Here is a 14,564-nt window from a genome sequence, read left to right on the forward strand (position 1 = left end):
CACCTGTGGTCCCCCTTCCCCACAGGGAAGCCTGGACCCCCAGGAAATGCCGCTGGCCTGGGTCTGCTGGGTCTGCCTGGCTGGCACAGCCCTTCCAAAACACAGAGCAAGTCCCGCACAGCCTTCAGTGTCTGCATCCAGGTAGCCAGGAAGTGTGGCTGGTAGTGGGGAGAGTCCTGGAGCCTGGGCATGCCCCTGGGTGGGCACAGAAACCCACACTCAGCCCACAGCTATGCACGGCTCCCAAGACCAGCAGCTGGGAGGGCCTATGTCCGGACAGGACTGCCCCCAGGGAATGCGTGTACCTCACCACCTCAAAGCCCATGTCCAAGGTGGGGGCTCTTGCTCACAGAAGGCCCCAAGAAGCTGGGTGAAGGGAGGGCCCCATGCAGCCACAGGGTGGGGGTGGCTTAGGACACAGCTGGTTGAAGGGCCTGCCCTGAGGAAGGGGTATGACCCAGGAGCCCACTTCTCCTTCCGGTGCCCTGGTCACTCGTCCAGCTTGTCCCCCAACACCTGGACTACCTAGGACCCTCCCACCCAGTGTGTGAGCAAACCCTTGGTGTGGCAGTGCTGGGGAAGGGGCAGGAGGGAGCTGCAGATGGTAAGGAAACCCAGGGGCCCTTAACAGTGATGGGCCATTGACGTGGGCTAGGGTGGCCTCTGGCCTTTGTTGTCAGTGGCTTCCAGGGTCCCATCAGCCAGCGTACCCTCCCATGCTGCCGCCCTGTGACAGGGTGCCCACGCCACGGCTCCCTGAGGGAAGCAGTGGATGGGGAGGAGACCTGCCTGAAGGCTGGGGCTGGCGGCTCTATCCGGGTGGAAAGACGGCGTGACAGGACAGGGCCATGGCAAGAGTAGGGCCGCCCATATGGGGACAGTGCACTCGCCAGCTGCCAGGTGAAGGCAGCCCCAGGAGGACCACTGCCTCGCTGGGCAGCTTCTAGGTACACAAAATTAGAACCCCCCCATTTTCTTCATTTCTAATCTAAAACTGCTCAGATACCAACACCCGCGGCAAACTGGGCAACGTCAGCTCACGCACAGCGGAACAGATGACCATGGTCTGAGCGCAGGCCCGGGGCACCTGCACACCTGTGGGTGATGGTGTGCAGACGGGCTGCGAGCATGCACCCACACTCCGGGGCAGCCCCTGAAGACCTCGAAAAGAACACCTGCTACGCAGGGAGGGAAAAGGACGTCCCCTCACATAAAACGAGTGTTAAACCCAGAGAAAGCGGAAACAGGAAGACAGGCGCTCATGCTGTCAAAATGCAGCCTCACAAATCAAGTGGGAAGCTAGCTCTGAGCGGCCCCGAGACTTGCACGGCTGCAGCCCTGGCATGAGAACACGTACGGATGCATGTCCGGGCTGTGTCCAAGCCCAGCCGGAGCGGCCCTGCAGCCAGGCCTTGTGTAGCCTTCACAGAACCCTGACGTTCTTGGGTCCCACCTGCACCCTGGTTCACACCTGATGGCCTCAAAGGTGCCCTTTGCTTTTGGGGGTTCAGTCAGGATTCTCAAGCTGCACATGATGGGTGGATGTATGTGAGAAGAGTCTACCATTTTCTTTGAAATTGGGCTGGGCAGGGCTGTGTCCTGGGGGAAGGAGGGTGAGGCAGTAACACAGGCTGATCCAGGGCAGCAGGTGTGAGAGCCATTCCATGTCTAGGACCTCGGCCTGCCGGCATGGCTGGATGGGAGCATCTCCTGGCATTCCAGGACCCCAGGGGCAGCCAGGCCACCTCTGTCCCCAGTGGGATCAGCAGGAGCTTAAGGGACCAGTACAGTGGTGTTGGGGAACTTGAGGACACCCCAGAACAAAGCCTCAGGCCTAAGACTGCCCACTAACGAGGCCGGGCCTGCAGCACGTCTCTGGGGCTGAGCAGGAATGACACCATCAGGCCTGGGGGTCCTGGGAGAGTGGCCATCCATATTCTTGTTACCCTGTGGAGACACCTCCCTAGAGGGGGCACTTGCATTAGCCTCCAGCCCCATATAAGCGGGCACCTGGTGTCTCCTGGACTTGAAGCAAATCCCTTCTCTGGTGGGAACCTCCTGTACCTCAGAGGAACTCCTCGTGGGCAAGGGGAGGTCCTGGGAGGTCTTCAGCACACCTGGTCCCAGACATGTCCTTGCAGCTGCCAGCACCATGCCTTCAGGGTCTCTCTGAGGTTGTGCCAGGGAGGATAGCTCACCCATGCCACCTTCCTGCTGACCCATCCCCAACCCAGGCTACAGTGCCCTAAGATGTCAGGGCCCCAGAATTGCTCTGGGCATCCGCCAAGCCTGCTCTTCTACCCCAGCCTGGGGCTTTGGCCAGGACACCCTGGGGGCTGAGGTGGCTCCAGTGGCTGGTGCCCAGCTGTCCTGCCATATACATAGGCCCAGAATCTCCAAGGGGAGCCCCCTTCCCCGAGTGGTAATGCTGAGCCTGGGTCCCCAGCAGGAGTCGCAGCCTGCACTGAGGCACATGACCCCCGCTTATTCCCAGGGACCTTGAGGCCCCTTTCCAAGCCTGGAAGATGGAGCACCAGCAGGCACCAAATTCAGGGCTGGCTTGTCCTTGGTCCCCGAATCCAAACCCAGTCAGCTGATCAAAGTGCATCTGGGGGTTCTGCTTGGGTCTGCATTCCACCTACAGGCCCACCTTGGAGGCGTCTCCGTGGTTCTGGAGCTTCCCGCTGCCCCACAGCTTAGGCGTCCTGCCGCTTCCTTGCTGGTCTGGCTTGAAGGACCTCGGGTTTCTTCCCGCCCCATCACCACTTTGCCTGCTGTGTTGTCTGCTGCACTTGCACAGGGTCTTGACATACTTCTGTTTGCACGTGGGACTGTCACCAGCCACCTGCCTCGAACCCTGTCACCTGCTCCTTCCAGTTTTTCTAGGAGGGCTTTTGCATTTGTGCAAGTAAGGACCACTTGGGCTTTTCTCTTCCTTCTGCTGACTTTTAAAAAAGCAAAAGGGCCAGCTATTTTACCAGCAAAATGAGTTTATTCGGGAACAGCCAAGAGCTGCAATCTGGGACAAGCAAACTGGCCCAACCACAAGCAACCTGCAGACCAGAGGCCAGGGGCAGGCCTTCCTCCTGCTGGTGGCGAAGCAGGCGTCTTCCTGTGGGGATTCGAAGTGCGCCGTTACGGCAGGGGGCAGCGTGAGTACTCCCCTTTGGGGCTCCCCGATTCCAGGCGCAAAGAGGTTTCCTCTATTTCCACAGTGTACCTACTTTTCCTTGTCTTATTGCAACAGCTCAGACGCCCAGCAGCCTGGGCCAGCCGCCGCCCTGTCCTGACCCCACTGGGGTGCTTGCTGCTTGTGGGCTTTGCTAGAGCTGATGACGAAGGACAGCCGTTCTGACTGCAAATCCGTCTTGAAAACACGTTGGATGCTACTTTTTTACACATGGTTTCTCCCTCATGACGTTCGGGTCAGTCGCCCCACCGTGTCTTCTCTTACTCCTGGTTTGATGCCATCGTGCACAATGCTGGGCGTGTTCAGTGTCGCGCCCCACCTTCGGTCTGGGTGCTCACAGTGAGGCCTGGACCCGGCTCCCTGTCCGTGCTGGGTGGTTGGACCTGGAGCAGAGCGACACTGCCGTCCTGCTCCTCAGCTCCACTGCATTTTGTTCTCTTTCATAAATGTTTCCTTTACTCTTTTGAATTTCTTCCTTCTACTTCATTTTTATTATTTTAGCCTCCTTGGATGAAAGTTTTTTTTTTTTTTAATCTTTCTTCATTTTTAACAAATACATTTAAGACTGCAAATTTCTGAGGACAATCTGGGAGCATGGTGTGGGCGATAACATGCAAAAATATTCAAGACACTCTCGACGGAAGCAGCCAGTCTCCTAAATATGAAGACTTATGGCCAGGCTACAGGAGTATGATGGTGCCGAGGAGCTGCAGAGACACAAGCAGACAGCATGTGCTTCCAGGGGCTGCCACAGCTGCAAGCTTAGAGGCTTCCAACACCACAAATTCACAACCTTAACAGTTCCGCAGGCTGGAAGCCAGCACAGATCTCCCTGAGTGAGGACCACGTGTCAGCAGGGTTCACGCCCGAAGCTCCAGGAAGACTCACTCCCAGTCTGGAGGTGCCCGCACTCCTTGCCTCAGGGCCCCTTCCTCCATCTTCAGAGCCAGCAACGTGGCACCCCTGTGCTTTCCCACTGCCTCCCTCTTACCCTTCAGGAGCCCTCGTGATTACCCTGGGCTCACCTATAACCTGGGACCACCTCCTCCTGCACATCAGCTGACGAGCGAGCTTAATGTCATCTGTGACTTCAATCCCCTCTGCCACCAGCCAACCAGTCAAGTTAACGGGGATGTGGACACATTCTGGGGGTCCCTGGTCTCCCATGTAGGCCATCAGGCCAGAAGAGAGAAAGTCACGGCAGAGGTGGAACAATGGGAGGAGGGAGGCATACTCCACAACAGCGCTGGGACCGCTGGGCATCCCAAGAAGAAGGTGACATGGGGCTTCTGCCTCACACACAACCCACAGAAGTCAGCATTGGGTGCACTAAATGCAAAAGCGCCAAATAAAAAGCTTTAGAGGTTTACTTCAGGATTACCTATGGCCTATGGCTCAAGTAAGAACAATGGCAACTGGGTCAAATAAATCTTAGTAACTTCTACTTCCGCTTCTCCTGAGCTCAGACCCCACAGCTGCCTGGCCTGGGGCCTGTTTGCCTGGCATACGGTCCCAGACAGCCTGGGTGCTCAGGAAGCCAGAACACCACCCAAATTATACCCCAGTTACTCTTGGGTCTCCCACAGACAGACCTGTCTGGTGGCTTTATGGCAGTCTATGCAACCCTGAGGATCGCTTCCCACCTTCCTGGGAGGACCACCCCTACCACTTCACGGCAGACAGGACTCCAGGTGTTGAATCACAACACCAAGACAGTGAAAAGCCACAGAATGGGATATTTATATTATCTTCTGTTATTTTTCAAAAACTTATCTTTTATAAATTAGAAACAGACAACCCAGCAGAAAGACAGCCGAAACACTTGAACAGACATTTATACAAAAGGAGAAAATCCAGGAGACGGAATGTGCTCCCCTCCATCCGGGCAGGGAGACGCCGACTAAAATCACGGAGGGAGGCGGCCTCGCTCCACACACAGTGCTGGGGTCAAGCCACACCCGGGCATACATGCTGCTCACAGAGCACATGAGCCCCGTCTGGACTGGACAAGCAAGCCCATGGGTCAGTTAGGAAAACCACCACCCGATTAAAGCCACTCAGCAATAAACGGGTGAGGGCAGTGACCCAGGGGCTCCGGGGGGGCTGGTGTTTGCCCCATAGACATCTGAGAAGACGGCGCCTCCCCACAGGTTCAGCGGGTACAGTGAAACCACCAGGGCAGCCCGTGCCTCTCCCACCAATCAGAGTGCCCAGATACCATCGTCCACCTGCTCTGAGACCCCAGGGCTTGGGGCTGGTGTCCTCCATCCCTGGGGGAGTGCCTAGCCATCCCAGCCAGGCCTGCACCCAGCAGCCAGTGGTCCCATCCTTGGCACACAGCCGCAGCCCGACGCTCGACTCTCCACTCCTCCCCTCCCCAGATATATGCACACCGCTGGAGTAGGAGTGTCTTGAGACCAGAAGCAGGGCATGTCCAATGGCCGCATCTCATCTCCTCTCTTGCTGGCAGAGTCACGGTGCATCTTCACCCAGATGCCTCGAACCGGTGACAGGGTCCTTCCACTCACCACCTCTGCAGGCCCAAGGGCAGGGCGTGGCATGTGACTGCTGGCCCGGGGCCCAGTGGGGCGCTTGCTCACACTGCACCCCACATGTGCGACACCCACGTCTGCAGCTGCCTAGGAGGGCCTGGAAGCATGAGCAGCAGCCCCTCTGCGCAGGGTACTGGGGGTAAGGCGGCTCTTGGCTCTCACCAACTGCTCATACATTTGATACTTTCAATGAACATTCTATTTCTTTAAATAAAAATGAGTATTTAATTGTCTGGAGAGCAGGGATTGTTTTGTTCAATTGGCCCACTTCTGGTGCAGGGCAAGGACACCACCTCCAGGAGGCAACATGGCCCAGGGTCTCCTGAAGGGCAGCGCCTCCCGCTGCACAGGCTCTGGTAGCAGCAGGGAGCCCCGACCTGTCCCCACCGCGGGGCGCAGCCCACCCATCCCACCTTGGCTTTTGGAGTGAGGCCTGGTTTGCATCCTAACTCTTTGTGGCTGAACAAAACCTAAACGTGGTCTGCTTACCAGTTTTTACTTCAAATCAAGTCAGGATCGCGACACCTAGTCAACAACAGCTTGCAGACTCACAGACTCAGGCAGCAGATTTATCTTAAAACAGTGAGGCCTCCAGAGCCCAGTTCCGACATACGGCAGCATCCAGACCCACCTCCCTGGTCTGTGGGGTATCAACTGAAGTGCTGGGCAGGCAGCGGGTCTTCTCAGGGATGGGGCTGCAGAACAGACGGGAAGTAGGGGTAGTGACTGTCAACCCCACAACGGTCATCTGCCACCACCCCGCCCACAGCGCCAGTGCACGGCAACATGCGCCAAGGCAACGCTGCAGAGGCCGGGTGTCCGTCAGGAGACATTACAGCAAGTACTGGTCATACTGCGGTTTCCTATCCAAAACGCCACCCCCAGGACACTGACCCACGCCCTTTGAGGACTGGCTGTTTACACTTAACTGCACCAGGGTTGGCTACCAAGGGAACTGACCCCTACCACGTGCCGAGTGCACGTTTGCCAGGCACAGTGCCCAGACCTCCAAGGGCAGGAGTCAGAGGGCAGGAGACCGCACACAGCAGGCCCAGACATGCGGAGTGCCACCACTTCATTACCATGTAAGGACTCCACAGAGCCCAGATGCTTCTCCTGAGCTCAGACCCCACAGCTGCCTGGCCTGGGGCCTGTTTGCCTGGCATACGGTCCCAGATGGCCTGGGTGCTCAGGAAGCCAGAACGCCACCCAAATTATACCCCAGTTACTCTTGGGTCTCCCACAGACAGACCTGTCTGGTGGCTTTATCGCAGTCTACGCAACCCTGAGGATCGCTTCCCACCTTCCTGGGGGGACCACCCCTACCACTTCACGGCAGACAGGACTCCAGGAAAGCAGGGCCTCTGCCAAGGCCACGAGGTATCCTGAGGCCACCCCGCCAGCATCAGCCCCCTTTCTCTCTCAAGGGACCCAGTCCACGCCTGCCATCCACCCCCAGACTGACCAGCGTGGAGGCTGTGCCGGCCCCACATCACCGCCCTCTGGTCCGCAGAGCTCAGTGTGGCCCCAAGCCTGTGCCCCACCACCACGGACACTCACTAGGTCAGAGGGGCTTCTTGGCGTAACCTCCCTCCCATTATAAAAAAATCGCATGCAGGAGGAGGGACCAGGCTGAGGTCCCCCTGGCCTCAACCCAGCAGGAAGGCTGACCAACATTCAGCGAACCCCCCCTCCTGCTGCCAGCAACACAGCGGGAGGGCCAACCACAAAGCAAGGACGGCCCCCCACCGAGCCCCAGAGAAGACCCCACATCCGCCCCCACATTCCTCACCCTGCCCTCGCCAGACTCCTCCACACTCCACACCACACCTAAGGACAACAGCCAAAATCCTCCTTAGGAGGCCACCCCTGGAGCCTGCACCCCACACCAACCTGCCCAGGGCAGAAGGAACCCATGGCCCGCCAGCAGTGGCCGACACCACCCTGTCGGTCCGCCCTGCAACACATTCTTCTGAGTGAGGAAGCCTACTGCCCACTGGGCACAGAGGCCGGTGTGAGCTGATCAAGGGCATTCAGTTGCCAAAGGACTGCCCCTCAATGCGCTCTAATGTACTCATGAGGCGACAGCGCCCAAGCCGCACAGCCTAGCCTGCTTTGCCACACCATCGCTCCATGTGACAAAGATGGCTCTTCAGTCGCCGATGCGCCCGCCAGGCGGGCAATGTAACACCTAGTGAGTGTGACTCGGGGGCAGAACCAGCAAGGACCCTGGGGACAAACATCAGGAACCACTCACTTCACACTGAGAACAAGCACTCCGGGGAAACGCAAGGAGCTGCACCCGGGACTCTCACTTTCCAGGATGTACGTTCTGCTTCGATTTAAAGAACAGGACTATCAGAGTGGAAGCGACGAATCCAGAAACAGCTTCTGAAGGATGGAGAGCTGAAAGCTTTACCGGTTCACCTGAAGATAACTGCTTAACACAGACCCTTCCATCCTAGCCTGGTGCTTGCACAGGCCCTGACGCGCTGGAGATTCATCCTGAACACTCACACACGTCGGCCATGGAGACCAAGATCACGTGCCATCCAGGGTCGCCAGAGGCCCATCTCAGTGCCTGTGCTTCACGCAGTGTGCCGACCACACAGGACTCTCCTCACCGACTGGGCCAATTACATTAAGTGGCATTCCAAGAGCTGAATGGACCTCACTCCTCATGATGTGAAGCAAGAAGGGAGCTGTGCTCTCTCTCCAAGGGAGACGTGGCGGGGTCACGTCCTGCTGCAGAACAAGTAAGCCTGGTGTTGCGTGGACTTCTCTCCACCTGGGTCACCTCCTGAGAGCACCACCAGTGCCATCAGCGTGGGACGCGCATGTGCAGCACCCCGAGAGCACATGTCCACCACCCCAAAACCGACGGCGTGCTCAGGTAAGGCCTCCGCACCCTGGACGCCAGCTGCATGCACAGGCCAGGGCTGACATGCAAGGGGCGTCTGCAAGGCTGGCAGGGTCCAGAGCGAAGGCCCACCAGCAGACAGGCCACCACCTGTGGGGCCCAACCTGCCCATCAATGTGGGCCTCGACTTCGTTTTCCCAGGAAAGATGGTGTTAATGCTGCTGCAATTTCTCTGCACCAGAAACAACCAAACTTTTCATTGCCAAGAACCATTTTCCCTGTTCACAGATTACATGCCTGGACTTGACTTCGCAGAGTTCAGACTGCAGTGTTTACTACATTTCTTTGCTCTATTTTCTACTCCCATTGTAGGTGGCTTTGCTGAAATACTTGCCTTGCTATTTAGGAAAAAACTCAGAAAACCTAACTTGCTCTTTGTAAAGGAGAGAACAATGTGCAGTAGACAGTGAGCCCACCTCTCCTGCAGCTGTCCAGCGGTGAGCACGCCAACCTCCACGGGCGGGAGCAGCTGGAGAGAGAGGGCGAGGAGGGGGGAGGAGAAAGGGGGCCTGCAGGACCTATCAGGGCAAGTTCCACACTCTGAGCTCAAGCAGTACCCACAGCTCGGGCCTTGGAACAGGGGAAATGGCAACCGGAGACTGGGGAAAAGGGTATCCAGCACAGCCGGGGGCTGTCGGGGAGGCAGCCCCAGAAAAGGAGTCCAGACGGCAGCAAGGAGTCCCGGAGCCCCTCTGAGAGGCGGCCTGGCACAGACGCAGTCCTGGGTGGGCTGCTTCCCGGCTCTGCTGACAACGTGGACGGTCCCTCCCACACACAGAGCCCCCAGATGGAGAGGCTGTGCAGTGAGCCACCAGCGGTCTCCCTAAAGGGGCTCATTCCCATTCTCTAGGTCAGACCCCGTGCCACAAAACAAATCCGCTCCCACTGTAAAAGGCCATCTGATGAATTTTAACAAAAGCTTTTATTTCAGGTAAATACCTTCCCCCCAAACACTAACTACAGTCTCAAGGAATGAAAGTATAAACAAGGAGTAACTTTTGAATTATTCTACTTTCCAATTTTGCCTGATTAAAGAGCTTAGTCCGGGCCTAAAAGATCTGACGGAGACTGCTCTGCCAGGAGCGCACTGAGGAAGTCGGGTGGAAGGCCGTGAGTGAGGACAGCTTACCTGCGGCATGCGTGCACACCCTCATCCACACACACACACACACGCATGGGCAGAAGACACGTCTGCACGTGTATTTTTCTAAAATAACAGACACACTCAGGTTTCCTTTATTTAGACACCAGCCCTCTCTGGCCCCCAGAACTGTCATCACAGATCTACGCACAAGCTTCATCATACAATCACTTGGTGACACTTCCTTTACAAAGTTAGGTTCTATGTGGGCAGATGAGAGCAGTTTAAACAGTAAGCCAGAATTGAGAGGAAACGTACGATGTGCGGGCTTTCCATGACAAGAACTCTGCAACACAGACCTCACAGGTGCTTGGAAGCTAGGAAATGAGAACTGTTAAGCCCACCATGCCAGACGGGACCATCCCCCCAACCACCACAGACATGTATCCTGCATGTCTGCAACTTTTCAGCATAGATACACAGGTCGCTGTGCCAACCACATGCAAGGAACCCAAGGTATGCCTCCATCAGCCTTATGAGCAGGCCCTGGCCGGGAGGCTACCCACCAGACATGCCGGCTCTGACTGAACAGGTATGGGAAAACATGGCCTGCTGACGACCATTTCCAGCCTGGACTGACCCATCACATCAAGAAAATCCAGAATTTACCCAGAAGTTTGGCAGGAAGGTAATTTTCCAGCAATGTTTCAGAAGTACCCCTAAATCTTCATTCAAAACAACCCAATTCCACTTACTTCAACAGAACTGTGTCCTAAGACAAGAAGCTGTCACACATTTTGATTTCACAAAGGTTAGAAACCTCACCTCTTCATAGAAAAGAATGATTGGACCTTCTTGTTAACTAAAACCCATGTGGACTCCTCTAAAGCAAGGAACTGGGACAGTGACCAACAAAATGAGCCATGACACATGTGTGACTGAGAAAAAGCAAGTTAGGTAATTATTTTAGTGCCTCTGAAAACAGAACATCAAACACACTGGGACAGGCAAATACACGTGTGAAAAGCATGGTGACTGGGACGACCTTGGCAACTCCAGGGTCAGCAGCTGGTGGCATGCGTGCACAGGGCAGAGCCGCTTCTACCACCAGACACAGAACTGCCACGTGGAACAGGGCCTACCGATCCTGTCAGCATTCCCGCCACGTAGCCGCCCTCCTCAGGCACATGATGCATGCCCCTTTTCATTTAAAGTTGCAGTACAGCTACACCGAACTATGCCTACTGACCGTTAGTTTCTTCAGCAGTTCAAAATAGAGTCAAGTAACACTCCGAAGAAAATATGTGCAAAACTAACAAGTGGTTCTGGAATCTTCCGGCATTTGGTTCACGTCACACAGGAGCCAGCCATGAGAGCAAGCGGCAGGCACCTGGCCTGATTCCAGGTGGGTCTGGTCCGGACTGCCACAGAGAGAACCCGAAGTGCTCCACTCCCTCAGGGCTGAAGTCACCACAGGCAACGACCCGAGTTGTTTTAAACAAGGCAACAAGACAAAGCCATGGACCTGAAGGACAGCCCCCCACCGCGGGCTGCCGCCCTTCCAAAGCCAGAGGCGCGACAGGACGCGCCGTGGCACAATAAAGACACTTGGGAGCTGCGGGCTTCAGTTGCCGCCTTGTCAAGAGAAACATGCTCAGAGTGAAAATACTCCACTTTACCAAAATCTGTCTTTATTCAAGTGAACGAATCGCGAGAGCACTACCCAAAACCTACTGGCGGCGGCTGCCGCCCACTCCACTTGCCTACTTCCAGTCAGGCGAGTGCCAGCTTCATGCTGCCAGTTGCTGCCCTCAGGGCCGCTGCCCCAGTCACCCCCACGCACAGTAAGCGTGGCCTTAGCACAAGACAGACTACAGATTTCAGTGCTTCCAGCCAACGGGTCGTTTCAGTAAACTTCTTCTGAGCAGCAAGGAACAAGAATTTTTTCAGAAACCTTTGAACTGGATACAAACATTGGCAGTAGACACGATCAATAAATATCGTACAATTTCTCGAATGAAAAAGACCTCCCCAATACAAATTCCTTTCCTAAAAACATTCAAATACCCTGACCCAAGTGGAGACACAGTCCTCTAATCCCTCAGGGTCAGGCTGGCCCACGGGAGGGGTGTGAGGTCCCGTGCAAAGGGGGTGGGGCTAGGGTGAGAAAGCAAACTCCCTCTTCATTCACACTCACGGAGAACTTCAAGTAAAGGAACCCCTGCCCAGAGGCCTCTCTGTGCACACACCCGGCATCTGGGAGCTCCGCAGTCAGCAGTGGCCATGGCAGCCACGAGCCACGAACACAGCATGGCCGCATTTGTGCTCCACCTGGCATCCTGCATGTGCCGGGAGCAAGGGAGGATTTCCTTTTGTTGTCTAGAAGCCTCTTTAAAAAGGTCTGTGGTTTTGCACGCTTCGTACCCAAATGGGTGAAAATAATAAATACCAATCCTGCTGCATACCCTCCAGGTCCCACCAGCACGAGTGTCATTTGCGAGTCTGGGTCTTCTTTGGCACCGCGGGCCGCTTGGGCTGCCACAGGTGGTTATGAATTGTGAGGGCGTCCACACTGACAGACATGGTTTTGGCTGGGATCAGGTTGAACTGTTTCCGGTCTGAGCTGTATTTATACAGCCTGTCGATCATCTTCTTGGTGACACTCTTTGGCCCCGTGCCAGTTAATTTGCTGATGTCTTCAGTATCAGGATAGTAGCAATAAAGCGCCCGGAACTGGCAGCCCGCATCACGGAACAGGATGATGTAGTGATTGGCATCACACTTCTCCAGTTCCTATGTCGAGGGACAGAAGCAGTAGAGACAATGAGAACCTCAACATGGCTGCACAGGTCAGACTCAGCCCTGAGCAGCTGCACCCAAGGAGGCTACGGCTCGGCAACCTCCTGCTCTGGGGCAACTCGCTTTACACCACCTAGGCTTCCTGCCCTGAAATTACAAGCTCCCTATCAGTATGAAATCTATGCCATAGGGATTCTACTTAAGTCCAGTGTGCAAGGAAAAAATATGCTTTTAAAATTAAGGGCAAAATCACACGAAAAGATGTTCAACATCATTGGCCATCAGAGAAAAAAACCTAAAGCACGATCAGATCCCATGTCATACCTACTAGGATGGCTGGACTCAGACAATAACAAATGTACAGGAACTGGAGCCCTCATACACTGCTGCCGGACATAAAGATGCTGCAGCCACTGTAGAAATCAGCTGGAAGCTGCTCAAAATGTTGAACACAGCGTCAGCATGTGCCTGAGTGAGTCTTCTCTTCGTGTGTACCCAGGAGAAACTGGAGTGTGCATCCCACAAAAACCTGTGCTGAACGCTCACAGCAGCGTCACTCCCAAGCCACTGTCCATCGGTGATGAACGGATAAATGAACGTGGTCGACCCATGGGATGGGACGCTGCTTATCCCCTGAAGGCGTGAGGCACTAACAGGCCATGGCATGGATGAACCTCAGAGACATCGTACTGAGTGAAGAGCCAGCCCCCAAAGGCAACACAGCGCATGACTCCGTTGTATGAACTGTTCAGGAAAGGCAGACCCACAGAGGCAGGCGGCAGAGCGATGGCAGCCAGGCTTGGGCAGACGGGGGGGAGGTGGCATGGGCGGTGGCTAACAGGTCTGCAGTTTCTTCCTGGGATGAAGAAATGTGCTGGAAGCAGAGCGCAGGCGGGGCTGCACTAGTCTGGGATAGACTGAACACCAAGTGGCGTGCTCTGAAAGGACGGGTTTATGGTATGGGAATGCTACCTCAAAAACTCTCACAAAATCATCTTCTCAACTTTGAAATATTTTTGTGCCAATTATTTTTTACGATAGGTCCTCCTCCTGCTTGAAAATATCAAGCTAACTTTCTACCCCAGCAGTTCTTAAACGTGGTCTGGGGCCTCCTGAAAGAAATCCTCCCAGGGCTCCACATAGGTGGAGTTTTCCCAAGCCTACATGACGTGGTCTTGTGACACACTGGACAGAGAAGTGGGTGCACAATGGCAGGGCCACAAGGATTTGTACACCTAAGAACAATGCCACTCTTCTCATTATTTTTGCTTCAGGAAAGTCATTTTTCATACTGTTTTGTCAGCATGTGTTATTATTTTAAGTTAGTAAATATATATTTTAAAAGATTAAACAGAAAAAGCAGAACCCAAAACTATATATATGCTATTGACATCAACTATGTAAAAATAGGTTTAAACATGAGCATTACATGCAAATAAGTAGCACCTCCCAGCCCTGCCCCAGACCCCCCTCCGTCGGGGACCATTCCCAGACCCCGCCCCACCCTCTCTTGGGGGCAGAAGGTGGGGTGGGGACTGGCCCTCCTGCACACACAGCTGCATCTGCCGGTCCATTCGAAGCGAAGCAAGGAGTCCCTCTGGCCACAGAGGCTCCCCGGGAGCAGCCCGTGCCCCTGGCCACCCCCAGTGCCCTCGCTGCAGCCCCCATGCTCCCAGGGGCCCCTGCAGCTGGGTGGTCGCTCCCTCCTGGGGCTTCTGTTTCTCCAGTGGTCCCGGTTCACAGCTGCATCGCACCTGACGAGCCCCCAAGCCTCCTGTCAGTCCCTTCTCCACCCCCGCCATCACCGCCTTGGGCATCTCACAGGCACAGGAGCTCTGGTCCTCTACCTGCAATCACACTGCCCTCAGCTCCACCCTAAGTCTACTGGTTTTCTCTTTTAAAAAAGTCACTCACTTCCCACTACCCCCTCACCCCTTGCTGACCCTCAGCCTCTGTCCCCTCCTGTCATCCTGCCCTGGACCAAAAGGGCTTCTCATTGAAGGGCCCAGCCCTGCCCCACAT

General features: G+C 55.4%; 1 protein-coding gene across 8 annotated transcripts in view; it reads right to left on the reverse strand.

Moving 5' to 3' along the window:
- Positions 1–28: 28 nt before the first annotated feature.
- The window catches only part of CAMSAP1 (calmodulin regulated spectrin associated protein 1), a 101,718-nt gene continuing 87,182 nt past the window's right edge, over positions 29–14,564 (reverse strand). For 3 of the 8 annotated variants that reach the window (XM_073221455.1, XM_037007654.2, XM_073221458.1), the window contains one exon: positions 9,175–12,536. In XM_073221455.1, coding sequence (XP_073077556.1) covers positions 12,234–12,536 — 303 coding nt within the window. In that variant the 3' untranslated portion in view covers positions 9,175–12,233. Of the gene's footprint in view, positions 6,438–9,171; positions 12,537–14,564 lie in introns of those variants that run through there. The other 5 variants (XM_037007652.2, XM_037007655.2, XR_012124952.1 and 2 more) reach the window with 4 other exon arrangements.

Source organism: Manis javanica, chromosome 2 (genome assembly GCF_040802235.1).
Source record: "Manis javanica isolate MJ-LG chromosome 2, MJ_LKY, whole genome shotgun sequence".
Classification (NCBI taxonomy): Eukaryota; Metazoa; Chordata; class Mammalia; order Pholidota; family Manidae; genus Manis; species Manis javanica.